At 41.5% G+C, this 14,144-nt stretch overlaps 1 protein-coding gene across 3 annotated transcripts in view; it reads right to left on the bottom strand.

The window, feature by feature from the left end:
• The window catches only part of MOCS3 (molybdenum cofactor synthesis 3), a 207,575-nt gene that overhangs the window by 56,690 nt on the left and 136,741 nt on the right, over positions 1 to 14,144 (bottom strand). The window contains exon 13 of one of the 3 annotated variants that reach the window (XM_083176438.1): positions 11,113 to 11,340. The exons of the other annotated variants lie outside the window; for them this stretch is intronic. Coding sequence (XP_083032564.1) covers positions 11,183 to 11,340 — 158 coding nt within the window. The 3' untranslated portion in view covers positions 11,113 to 11,182. Of the gene's footprint in view, positions 1 to 11,112; positions 11,341 to 14,144 lie in introns of those variants that run through there. 3 annotated transcript variants of the gene reach the window in all.

The raw sequence follows: 14,144 nt of genomic DNA, 5'->3' as shown, positions 1-14,144 counted from the left end.
TATATATATATATATATATATAGATTTTTTTTTGGAACAAAGAATAAGGGTTCAGCGACACAGTGTTATTTTTCCGGACACATGTATATCTATATAGGAATATATCACTATATATACGGGATGCAGTTTAAATCCCGGCGCCGGAATCGCGAACGCCGAAATCCCGACACTTTCTCCCCCCGTGGGTGTCCACGACACCCTCGGAGGGAGAATAAATTAGTGTGCCGAGCGTAGCGAGGCACTGGGCCCGCTACGTGGCGAGCGCAGCGTGCCCGCAAGGGGGGGGGGGGGGGGGAAGGCGATCCACGTCCCCCCCTTGTCGGGATTTCCGGCGTCGGGATTTTGAACACCGGGATCACGACAGCCGGCTTTTCATGCCGAATCCATATATACACGTAAAAATATAAATATATAAAAAACTATTAGTAACCAACGTATAAAATATATGTATAAAAATTCTAAAAAGTTAATTGAAAATAAAAAGGATAAAAGGCAGTCCTGGGTGGAGGTAGAGCCCCTACACGTTTCGACCCCTTGATAAAAGTCTGGAAAGACTAAACGCAAATATCGCAGCTTTTTGGAGGGTATCCATGGATTTTGAGATTACCTGCGATTTGTCTGTTTGGAGCTGAACAGGATAATTTGTCAAAACCCCACTTTGATTATGCGATTCTTTTGCCCACTCTACATTGGATACCAGTAAATGTTTTTTATGTTATAAGATGTTCAAGAGGACCCACACTTTTTCGCTCAGTGGAATATGGTACTCTATTATCCACACATCATTGATCATCACCCCTGATGAAGTCTTGATGACGAAATGCGTCAGAATTTTTGTTGATCATTATTTGGGAATATCTGAACCACTGGATGTTATCAGGCTGCAAAAGATCTTGGAAAATACTTTTTTTAATAAAGTAAAGTTTTAATGAAAAATGCTTTCAAAAAAATTTGTTTAACCAGCTGTTGCAGTGTCACTTATAAGTGCTTTCTTGGCTGGTCATGTTCCTGCGCAGCGTAGTGTGTTCCGCGTGACCAGCATAGTCAGTCAGAAGTAGCATAGTGTAGTGAATGTAGGCAGTACGTAGTCAGCGTAAGCATCCCTGTCAAAATCAGCGTGGCGAGCACAGCGCCCCCCGTGTGGGGACGCGTTACGCATCCTACAGACCTTTTCATACCACCACTATCCACGTCGGAGTGGAGCAGATTTTATATAGTGTGGCGAACGCAGCGAGCCACCGAGCCCGAAGCGTGGTGAGCGCAGCAAACCCCGCGAGGGGACACGGGAAACTTCACATGTATTCCGTGTGCGCTCACCCCGCTTCAGGCTCGGTGGCTCGCTGCGCGCTCACCACACTATATGAAATCAACTCCACGCCGACGTGGATAGTGGGGGTATGAAAAGGTCGGTAGGACGCGTGCACTCGCCACGCTTCGGGCTGGCGTGGGTAGTGGAATAAACAAGGTTGACAGCTGTTGTGTCGACAAGTGTCATTGTTGACAGGTTTACTAGTGTTTTTCAATTTTTTTGGATCTGTGTATTTTTTTGGATAATGCTGCACCCTTATACTCGACTAAAATTTAGACGCTGTAAGGGTCTAAATTTAGATGCACCCTTGTTAGCGGTTTGCGGAGTATCTAAATTTAGACGCTAAAGCATCTAAATGAGCAGTTTGGCGGCGCTGTACTTAGACGCTATAGCTAACTACAAGTGCCACAATGACCAGTCAGCGCTGGGCTTCCACTTAGTCACTACGCTGACAATGTAGTTCAAACTGGCACTGTGAAACTACACAAGTAAGGCAGCTACTCTGATAACGTAGCAACCTGTCAGCACTGAGCTGCCGCGGAGTCACTACGCTGACAGGTCATTGTGGCACTTGTAGTTCCACAGAGAAATAGTTCAAGCTGGTGCCGTGAAACTACACAAGGAAGGCAGCTACACTGAAACTAGAGACAGGATTATATGCAACATAAAAAGCTTGAAATATGCATGCAAATATGCATGACAAATACTTAAAATATGCATGAAGTGTTAAAATATGCTACACTAAATAATAAAAAAAGTAATTTTTAACTTATTTATTTAAAAATCAGCATACAATTAGTTGCAAATAAACCTCAAAAATAGGCCCACAGCATCTGCAGATGTCCAGTGCTATACACAGGATTTTTTTCCTGGCTGCTACAGCATACTACAGCGTCCGAAGCTCTTCTTGCATCAACTACATGGACCCTCATCTCCAGCGCCGATGGATCAAATGTCAGCATAGTGTGTGAGGGCGGCGCAGTGGAAGGCTTCCTCCCTGCGCCGCAAACTCACTCTGAGACGGCATTTCCTCCACGCTGCATGATGTCACAACCCTTCCGCCCACCTCCTCTGCTGCAGAAGTCTGTCTCTTGGTGTAAAGTCCCAGGCCAGGGGCAGGCAAAGGTTCAGGAACTTCGTAATGGCATCCCCTCCTGACTGACTTTTGTCAACATGGATTGGCAGCCTACAGCAGTATCAGACATAGCGTACATCCAAGGTTCCCCACACTGTCCACGTATTGCCCCAGCCTGCACACTCTACCACTACCTGGCTAGCAGCAGCAGAGCAAAGCAGTGCTGTGACTTGCGGGTGAAAAGAAGGTGGGGCCTAAAATTTGCACCATCACTAGATTTTAGGTAAAATATGCAATAACCAGTGAGAATGGGCAAAATATGCAAATGCATATGCAAATGCATATAATCCTATCTGCCCATAGAACCCTCTTGGTGCAGACTAATCTCTATTACCTCTTTCACATCGCAAATGTCGGGTCGCACTAGGGATTTGGACACTGGTCTATCCGCAAGTTTCCCGGCATTTGCGATGATAGTCCCCCACAGCGACCCAGCAATAAGCCAGGCTGCGGATGTCAGAAAGGGGCAGGCAGAGCAGCACATTATCGGGGGTGGGGGAGGAGGCAGCGCTTGGAGCAAATGCTGCCTCCTCCATATAGTGTGAATGGGACACGGGGTAGCTCGACCCATGTTACCTGTTCACACTCACAGCAACCCAGGTAATTGGAAACGGCCCTTTCACTCCGCTTGTCGAGCCAGCAACATCCCAGGTTGGACCCAGGTTATTTGTGCTATGTAAAAGGGGTATTCTTTAAGTTATTTGTACAGTATGTATAATTTATGACTCTTTCATGTGAACTGTAGAAAAGCTTCAAAATGAAACTACACAATCTAATAGTGTTTGCTATTTAATAGTATTTTTTTTTTTTACTAAAAACAACTGATTTTGTGATACATAAAAAATAGTTGGATGTAGACACTGCATTCTTATTCATTACAGAAAAATAGGGCTCTGATCACTGAGGATATAAAATGTTTTTTTATTACAGAGGACCCTGAGAATACTCGTTGAGACCTCGACATCTAGAGCATTGCCTAGCAACAATCTCATCATAAATTCTGCTTACGGCTCACATGAAAGACTTGAAAGAAGGTTCCATAGGTATCTTAGATTTGATTTCATGGTCTAAAGGCCTATTTCGTTATTACTTGTAAACTGTATTTTATTTTTTTAAATAAGATCTAGTCATGGTTATTAAAGTAAATTTGTGTATTTAAATGCTATTGCCATAAAAACAGCAAAATAATACATTGTCACAGTAAAATGAGTGACGGCGGCTGCCAGGTGGGTCATAGCAGGGGAGCTCCAGCGGACCGATCGCCGGAGCAAAGGTGATGGGGGGGGGGGGGGGGGGGGGGTGCTCCAGAGGTGCACACCTGGACACCACTGGCGCACACCTTTTCTATATTAGTGTTATGCCCGGAAATATTCCGAGACAGCCCACTCAAGGGGTTAATGATGCGTGCTCCCCCACAGGTTGTTAACGAGATGCCCCAGTCACCTGAACAAGAACACACATTTCTAATTTTGCCTTAATGTCAATGACTGCATATGGTTCATTGTGTATGCCCTATGTTGTTCCTCTGGGAGTTCCACCATATTGTTACATACAGTACTGTATATCGGTGGTGCAGTGTATTTTTTTTTTTTGCAAAAATGACAAAGGCAAGCATATAGATAGGGAGATAGGCAGAACTTTGTGGTTCCCCCAGCAACATTTTGAAGGAGCCCCTGTCCTAATACTTCAATAGAGACACCTCTAACAGTGGCCTAGTTCACATTATGTCACATAGTAGGGCTGCCAGAACTCATTATGTAACATATTAAACCCAATTCCCATTATGAAATACAGTGTACCCACACTAAAGTCCAGCCCAAAGAGAAGGGCGAGAGTGATGAAATGCATTGAGAGCACCCTGCTTCAGCACCAGCACTTTTACTTTATGTAAGCTATAATATAATTTATTTCTTATGCACTTTAATAAACTCCATTATTTTAATTGGAGATTCCTTTCTTAATCTACACTCAAGTTGATAAGGACCACATCTATGGACTGGCAATGATCGATACCTGAATATATATACAGTATATATATATATATATATATATATATATATATATATATATAATATTAGTTCTGAATAGGGGGCGCCACTTGTGCTGGATAGGTTTTTTTCAAAAACAATAATATTCCCTTTGAATATAAGAGTAATGGTATGTTTACTCACGGGTGAGCAGTCCAATAAAGGGACTCTAAGGACTGATGTCTTCAGTAGCCCCCATAAACATGTCCCCACAGATTTCCATGCGAGTAGGGCATCAGGTCAAGCTGACCGGCGACTAATTATTGTGAATATGATAATAAAAAATATTTAATGAGATGACAGTAAAATATAAAAGTAAAAACACATTTGTACACCAATGGACATATATTGCACAATAAAAACTGGTTTCAGAGGTACATAGGTGTAAAATACTGTGTTTGGGTAAGAGATGTGTCACTTCGAATTAGCCACGCAATGCATTAAAGCATGTGGGCATAATATATATTCAAGCAGTCATGCACAATTGTATTTACAATCTTCTCTCTTATATTTCTATGTATGGTTTAACATGGGCGCAATGAAATAGCTACAAGACGCAATAGAAGCAGCCTTTCTAATGAGAAAACCCCAACAAAATGGCCGCCGGCATTCACTCCTGAGGACACATCCACAAGAGCCATGTGAAAGAACCTCTGACAGTCCTACGGCTCTCCGACGCATGGGCACACGGCGGAGAAGGTCACAGCTCCGTCTGAACAGTGAAAAGCCGGGCATGCGCACTAGCGCTTTACGGACGCAGGAAACGTGGCGGAAGTGCCGCGTTTCCATACATTCTGCTTTAGATGAACTTTCCAGCCACTTAAAAATGTTGTAAATTTAGCGTTCTGCATATATGTCTTTTAATCTATCCCTGAGCATGTGTCCAGCCCCCCTTTATAGTAAAGTCACAAATCTAGCCGGAGTAATTGATTAATGAACAGGAAATGACGTCATAGCTCATACTCACAGGCACATAGGTATAAATACAGGTTTGGGCTCATTCATCTCCCACCCCTTGAAGAAGTCACACCAGACGAAACGCGTTGGACTACCTACCTCCTATCACCTCAAAAAAGTTAAGAACTTTTTATTAACACCTTTCTTTATACGTAACCTTTTTTATATACAAAAACTTAAATTTTTTTTAATTAATTTTTTCTTTCCTCTTTCTTATATATAAAACTCTTTTATATATATATATATATATATATATATATATATATATATATATATATATATATATATATATATATATATATCCCCACCCCATCTCTTACCCAAACACAGTATTTTACACCTATATACCTCTGAAACCAGTTTTTATTGTGCAATATATGTCCATTGGTGTACAAATGTGTTTTTACTTTTATATTTTACGGTCATCTCATTAAATATTTTTTATTATCATATTCACAATAATTAGTCGCCGATATCTTTTTCCATTGCTACATATATATATATATATATATACACACACACACACACATATACACATATACAGACACATATACTACACAATCAGGCGGCACTCGGATCTCAAAGAAAACACCAACGCAGTATTTGCTCTAACGTTTTCGATGTATTTCACATCGTCATCAGGATATCAAAAAGCTGTACACCACATACCTTAAATCACCTTCACCAGTGCTGACACGGTCTCCACGCCGTCCCTCCGAGGTTGACGCGCCCCTTAGTGATGTCATCACCCTACGGCGGTAGATATGGAAACCCGTATCAGTGAGGACGCTCAGGCTCCCGTTGGATTCCAGATGACGTACACCACAAGTGTGTCATCATGCCATTGTAAAGTGTATACACATTAGAGATGGCTAGTGAATCGCTGCCTCGACTCAGTGACTCGAACCATTAAGCTGAATACATGATTCGAGTTAGTCACTGTGGCAAGAGCCGAGACAGCAGCAGCATTATAGCATAGTAAGCTCAGCCCCTCCTCTCTGAATTGTTGGGCTCTGCAGGAGAAAGGAGAGTGCAGTAACAGCTGAGTCCAAGTTAAGTCTATGCTGGGAGCCGTGCACTGTCTCCCTGTGCCTGCAATTCTACACTACTCATGAGCCCAGCCACTGACTAACTTCCTGTCTGCCAGCACACAGCACACACTGAGGGACAGAGCCTCTGCTACTCCCTGAGTGTGCTGTGAGCCGTGCACTGTCTCCCTGTGCCTGTAATTACATATGAGTAGTGACTCGAGAGCCAAGTCACTGTCTCAACACACTGAGCTGAGCCGTGCGGGCTCAACTCATTCCAACGAATCGTCTTGCCCAAGACTAATACACATACAATAAGTGGGTGGGAACAACAATACACATGAATGAATGGCATAGCTGTACATGTCAATACTCTAAAAAAATTGTGCAAAACCTGTCGACATTGCATACTTGTAGACAGGAAAAAAATAAACTAAAAACTGCCATTCCGCCTTCACTGGACAATCAAGCTCACAGTCAGAGCAACCAGTGGTAATACATAAGAATACACTGAAGAACTACAATAAAATACACTAAAAAATGAATGAAAAATACAATAAAAAATACAATGAAACATATAATGAAAAATGCACTAGAAATAGACAGACTGGGATGCATAAAAACACATCAAGTCAGCAAAGCAAAGCAAAATGTGATGTTTGCGGCAGAATTCTGTAAAGATCTTAACAGATTTTATAGAAAACAATGAAGCCCCGCTGATTCGTTCAGACCCCTAGGAGCCAGGGTGCCCAATCTGTGAATCCAGCAGGCTTCGCGATATAAAAGACGCAGTGCCCAATCTCCTCAGTCTAGCTGGTTCATGATCGATAATCATGTAACGCAGCATAGCAATGTTGTGGCCCTTTTGAACATAGTGTCTAGCCACTGGCTGGTCACTGTGTCTGCTGGACAGACCTGCACGTATGGACGATTTATGGGCAGCTATGCGTTCTCACAGAGTGCGCTCCGTCTTGCCCACACACAATAAGCCGCAGGGGCAGGTGATAAGATAGACTATGAACTTCGTGGTGTAGGTGACTCTGTGCCTAATGGTGAATCTATATCCAGTCCTGCGGCTTATCATATGGCAAAAACTTTCATTTAAAAAGAGGACTTAATATCCGGAATCAGTCTCTAGACGTCAATGTCTTCAATCAAAGGAACACATTAAAAGGAAAAGCCACTGGATCCATTTCAATTCAGTTTGGTGCAACAATTTCTCCCTGTCGCCACCCCGCGTAGGTGCTGGGATGTAGTCAATGATCATACTCTTAAGGCTGGCAACAAAGAGACCTATTAGTAGACCGTGACGTGCTACAGGCTTGTCAGACGTCTTGTTCTCTAAAGCTTCTCTAATCGACCATCTGTGGTTCGCCATTCTCTCGCGGAAGGGCCGCTTCGTCAGCCCTACATAATAAAGGCCACACGTGCAGATCAACAAGTAGATAATGAATTTCGATAGGCAAGATACCCTATATCTTATTGGTATCCTACGACCACTGTGCGGGTGTGCGAATGACGAGCCCACCATCATGGATCGGCAAGTTGTGCAATCAGCACAACGAAAACATCCCACACGGCCGGGAGGGTACTCATGTAGCCGGGCCCTGCTTTGGCTGCAGGGTCGGTCTCATCAAAAGTGGTTTCAAGTTCGGTCCCCGTTTAAATGAAAATAAAGGTGGAGCCTTATTGATGCTGTTTAACTTAGGATCTCTTGTGATCAAAGGCCAGTGCCGTTTGACCGGTTTTTGTAATGTGTGTGATGCTGTGTTGAACGTGATTGTATAGATCATTCGAGAAGCATCGAAGGGGTGCTTTTATCAGGCACCGATCAACCACCTGTTCGGAGTACCCGCGTTCAATAAATCGTTGCCATTTCTCCAATCTGTTTTTCAGGAGTATCCGTATTGGAGTTGTTACGGAGAACACGCAAGAATTGTGAAATTGGTAGGCCCTCCTTTAGTTTCTCTGGATGGTGGCTGGTTGCAAAAAGCAGGGTATTCCTGTCTGTTTCTTTTCTGAACAGTCTATATACCCCAATCCACCACTTTCTCTAAAGACAGTAACGTCCAAAAAAATTAAATTCATTATGATCAATATGTGATGTAAATCTAATAGGAGAATCAAGTAGGTTGCAGTAGCGCACGCAGGGGGGGTTTCTGAGTACCCAGAAACCCCCCCCCCAGGAGTCTAAGGGCCGTAGACTGAAAGCTGAGGGTCCCCTCTTTCCATGGGGACAAGAATTTTAAAAATCGGCCCTTGGGAACCGGAGATATCTGACTTCACTGACTTCAAAGCAGTGGTCCCCATCCAAGCCTGTTAATTGCTCTTCCCAGTCAGATATTTGAGGTTCTATCTGACTTAGAGTTTTTCTGAGGATATATTCCAAAAGCTGGGACTCTCCCCCTTTGATGGACACTAGCAGCTTGTCTCTACTGTTCCCAGAACCAGAGATATCAGCCTTCCAGCAGCTGGTTACTGCTCCAGCTCCACACACCTGGTATGTAGGTTTTATATATTCGTTGGCAGATTGCTCTGCCTCCTGAAATCTGATCCCCTAGTCCCCAATACCATTTGGTAGGTGGGATTCTCTAGTTTTTAATTCCATTAAAATCTAAGAAATCTATTTCTGGGAACTGGAGGTATCTGCAACCAAGCAAGCTGTCCTCCCACCAGAAAATTATGAATAATAAGCCCACTCCACTTTACACCCCTCCTCTGCATATTAAACACCCTCTACCACCCTGGAAGTTATGTATCAGGGCCCCTTCATTCATCCAATACCCCCTTCTCCAACCATCTGTGCAGTAAAGCGGAAATAAGTGGAAATTACGGATCCAGGCCCTACATGCTGAGCGGTTGATATAATACCCCCTACCACCTGTGGGACATCAAAGCTTCCCCCACCCCTACCGCTGGAGGATCGGTAGGTGCCCCAATACATTGCTATGCCCAGGGGTCTACACTGCTGTTGACGCCCCTGTATGTATATGTATGTATATATGTGTATGTGTGTGTGTGTATATATATATATATATATATATATATATATATTATTATTTATATACATTTGGTCTATCTATAATACTTTAACTGACCCGGCATATACTGGGTCACCTAAGTGTCCATCTTCATGCTTTGCTCCGCCCCTCTGGAAACCCCCTTCTGAAAATCCTGCGTTTGCCACTGGGTTGGGCCACTGAATCATGTCTGTAAGTTCCACCATACTGCCAACCCAGACCATAAATATATCATCGATATATCGCATATAACTGGGAATATGCTTGCCGAACTCGGGAAAGATGTGTTCATGTTCATAATCTCGCATGTAGAGATTCGCATATGAAGTCCCCAGATTTGACCCCATGGCGGTCCCATGTTTTTGTAGATAAAAGTCACCACCGTAACTAAAGTGATTTTGAGTCAGAACCAACGTGGAGAGTTCAATCAAAAATTATATCGGGGGGGGGGGGGGGGGGCATGGGGTTCAGAAACCAACGCCCTCTTTAAGGATGCAATCCCACCATCATGAGGTATCCTCCATTGAGGGATAGGTCCCAGGGTTCTAATTCTAGAAAGAAAATCAGGAGTGTCTCTGATGTAACTTGTCATTTTCTTGACACAAGCTTGCAGAAATGTGTCAACAAACACTGCCAGAGGCTGAAGAACTGAATCCATCGCTGAGATTATGGGGCGTCCCGGAGGTGCACTAAGAGATTTGTGCACCTTTGGGAGCGTATATATATATTATACACACACATTTTAACACCTTATCAACATGTGGCTACTGTATTGGCACAAATGTTGTTGTACTATCTGATGTCAGCAGGTGCCAGATTTTGAATGTACACTATGGCGCCTTAGTAATATGAAATGTTGCTACCTCATAGGTGCTTAATTGATGACTCGTTACTAAATTATACACGTTTCGGACAATCATACTATACTGCCGATTCACATCTTGCATTCTGAACAGGAACATTTGCTGTAGGTCATGATATCTGGCATACTACTGTAATCTGGATAATAAACATTTAGTGGCAACATAAACAAGATGGGGCCCAATACACCAATGCCACACAGATGTGATTTTGACTCTATGCTGATGTATAGAGATGCCCACCAGAGCCTTCAAAAGCTGCCAGCAACTGCATACATATCCACAGCAAACATCAGATTCCTAAGTGAGTCTATGATCACTAAGAAAATCCACCGCAACAGAGATGCCTGAGACGCATTTCCTGTGTACGGGATCATAGTCAGTTGTTGACAAACTCACTGAAAATGGTCAACATGTCTACGCTTATGCCACCATTACTAATTACCTCCAATAAAACTGCTGCTCCCTATAAATCACATGCAAATGAATCCTCAGTGCAACAGTAAGCCCTAATCAATTGTTGCACTTGCATATGGCAGTGGGTTACACATGTAGACAAGCAATAACAACTTGTATGTGAACATTACAATGGCATACAGAATCTGGTGAATGCACAAAATACCATCCAGCAGGAGCTCCCAATAAAGAGAGTTTACATACAGTAATACACTATTTGCCCCATGTGAGCCCTGGTCAACTGCGAGCAAAATAGTCTGACCATACCCACGACTTACAAGTGACAACTGCATGCAAACCTTAAATAAAATGCCAACCAATGAAATGGGAAGATCCTTTATTTACAAAGTGCACAATAAATGTACACATTTCTACAAAGGTATTGAAACTTTAATATTGAGGAAATGTAAGATCAATCTTCTTTGACCAAGCCATTAAGCCACCTTTAATATCTTTTGCCAAAAACATTTCTGTTTCTTTGCCAGATATTTTCTGAAGTATTTTCACAGCTCTTTGTGAATCGTTTCCAAGTTTGCAGATCACAATCACTGTAATAGAATAAAAATATTTAGACATTAAGTCATTTTAGTATAAATATTCTAAGATTGTTTGCTGACTGAAAAAGTTTCTTGTGAACAGCTTTCCTACAAGTAAGGACAAATGGACTTGTATATCTTGGTGTGGTTGTAACTTTTTGCTATACACCTACACTTCAATTATCCCATTTGAGGACAAAAATATTAATTCATGCAAAAATATATTGGCAAAGAAGTTTTAAGACATGATGCACATTAAGATGTTTTTAAAGGATTACCTAGTGCAGTTTGATTCACAAAGCAATATACAGTGGAAATCTATGGCCTTACACTATAATTGATAAATTATACTACTGCTCTTCTATTTGTTCATGCGTGAAAACTTTAAATTAAGTTGACAAAAAAAATGCTAGCAATAATTAAATACACATTTTTTATAGTATTTTTTTTATTGACGAGACAGAACAGTAATATACATCAAGTTGTATAATGGAAAAAATAAAAAGACTTTTGAATATACAACAATGTATAGACAATTATTATTATAAAACTTTGACAAATAACATTAGTAAGACTGAGCAAAATCAGGTTACATACAGAGTAAAAGGACAAAATTCCAAATATCCATTTAACTTTACTTTCAGAAAAGCAGATACAGGCAATAGTAAAAGGAGTACGCCCTTAGTATTTGGTGTCTTTAAAATGGTGAACCATGTGTTATTGTTTCTAAATTATACCATGTTGTTAAATGAAAACATGTTCAAGTGTTGACCGTGAAGCAGGCGACAGGGTCCGTATGTATGGAAACCAGGTTCTAAATAATTTTTCTGCCAGTTTCTTTGCGTGGTGAGGTTTCTGTCCAAACCATCATTAATAGGTAAGATATGTCAAAGAAATTCCTTATAAGGGGGTCAATTGCTAAGTTTAATAGTAATGGAGAGAGATGACCGCCCTGTCTAGTACCTCTCACTATAGAGAATGTCAGAGAGTTTAGCGCATTCACAGTGAGAAATGCCTTAGGAGTGTTATATAGGGCTTTGAAAATGTGGATGAATTTGTCTCCAAATTGCCAATGGCTTAATATTCTCAACAAGTGCTGCCAAGACACCCTATCAAAAGCCTTATCGGCATCTCAGCTTACAATCACATGGCCTAGTTCTTAATATTAATGGGTTTTGAGTATTGCTATTTACAATACATTAGTCACCAAATGATGGCCCTTCAAGAAGCCAAGCCAAGAAGAAGGGTGTAATATGTGATCTGTTGCAAAATTGAAGCCATTACTTTGAAAATATCTTCAGATCCTGATTCAACAAAGATATTGGTCTTTAAAAAGAGACTTGGGAGGGGTCTTTGTAAGGTTTGTGTATCAATATGATACATGCTTCATTAAAATTGTGTGAGGGAGTTGTGCCGTCTAATATGGAGTTAAATAATATAAGAATAAGAGTGAGATACGGTGCCAACAGTTTGTAATAAGCTGCTGTGAAGCCATCAGGGCTTGGAACTTTAACAGAGGGTAGAGATTTTATTGTAGATTTAAGTTCCAGTTCAGTGACTGGGGAATTTAGCATCGCTCTATTGCAACACTTCTCAAACTGTGGGTCCCGACCTTCTCAGCATGGAGTCGCGACTCCATGTTGCTGGCAATCAGGTTGATGACTTTTCCAATCTGTCAAGGAGTCTAAAAAATCTGTTGAATTGTCTTATTTTAGATTCCTCACATCATTTTGTGCCTCCACAATGCTGCCATGTATGTGCTGTCTGCTGACTACGCATGTGATGTGATGACCTTCTGCAGAAACTTGCTGGGGTCCAGTAATTATTTTTCTTGTCTGGTGGGGTCCCAGATCAAAATAGTTTGAGGACCCCTGCTCTATCATCGCCATTGAGTTTATACAAATCAGTCTGACTCAAAAAGTCTCAAAATGTCAAAATAACATAAAAACGCCTTTTAAATCTGGTCAGGGATTATTGTAGTTTCACCTGTGTTTGCTTGTATGGAAGCAATACATTTGGCCATCAGGTAGGGGCATGTCAAATTAGAAAAAAGTCTGCATGGTCCGTTTCCCCACCTAAAGTATTTATTTTTCTGGAAATGTAGGTCTAGCTGCGCTGGCTCTGTGAATAGATTATCGTATACGTCTTTGGCTTCTTCATATAGTCTCTGCGTGTGAGGTCAGTGGGGGCGTCCAGCATATCAGCATACGCCAGTGTTACTTTAGCACTAGCTAGTTGATGGCTGTGTTGAAAATGTTCTTTTTTTGTGGGACATGTACACCAGTATATACCCTCACATGACTGGTTTCTAAATTTGTACAAACAAAGAGAAAAATAATTCCTACAAGGGGCACACTTGGACTGACATTTTTAGCTTATTCAGCATCCATGTTTTATGTTTTAATAGAGTGTCCCAAGAAAATTGATTAAAACTTAGCTTTTATTGTTAATTTATTAAGAACTGCGAAATATTAAAATTTATGTGATTATTATGCATTAAAGTGAACAAAAAATTAAAATAGAGCTGTCCGTCTATAACGTGTGTTTGTTTGTTCTAGTCATATGACTAATACACTGTGTAGCAGCACTGTAAAGGTTTGTGAGTCACAGTTTTATGTGTCACTTTATTATTATAGGACTTCTCCAAGATTTGTTACAGTATCCTTAAAGTTCTCTCAGATGATTGTTACTCTGTTTATTATGTTGCATTATGTTGCAGTTATCTTCTGCAACAACATTCTGGATACAGATAGTTCCACTAACCCACAGCTACGATGTGGTAATGGAAATAATTCTATTGGACTCAGTCACGTGAA

The sequence above is a fragment of the Crinia signifera genome, chromosome 3 (genome assembly GCF_055691185.1).
Source record: "Crinia signifera chromosome 3, ASM5569118v1, whole genome shotgun sequence".
NCBI classification, from domain to species: domain Eukaryota; kingdom Metazoa; phylum Chordata; class Amphibia; order Anura; family Myobatrachidae; genus Crinia; species Crinia signifera.
This window is presented reverse-complemented; position numbering and strand designations above follow the sequence as displayed.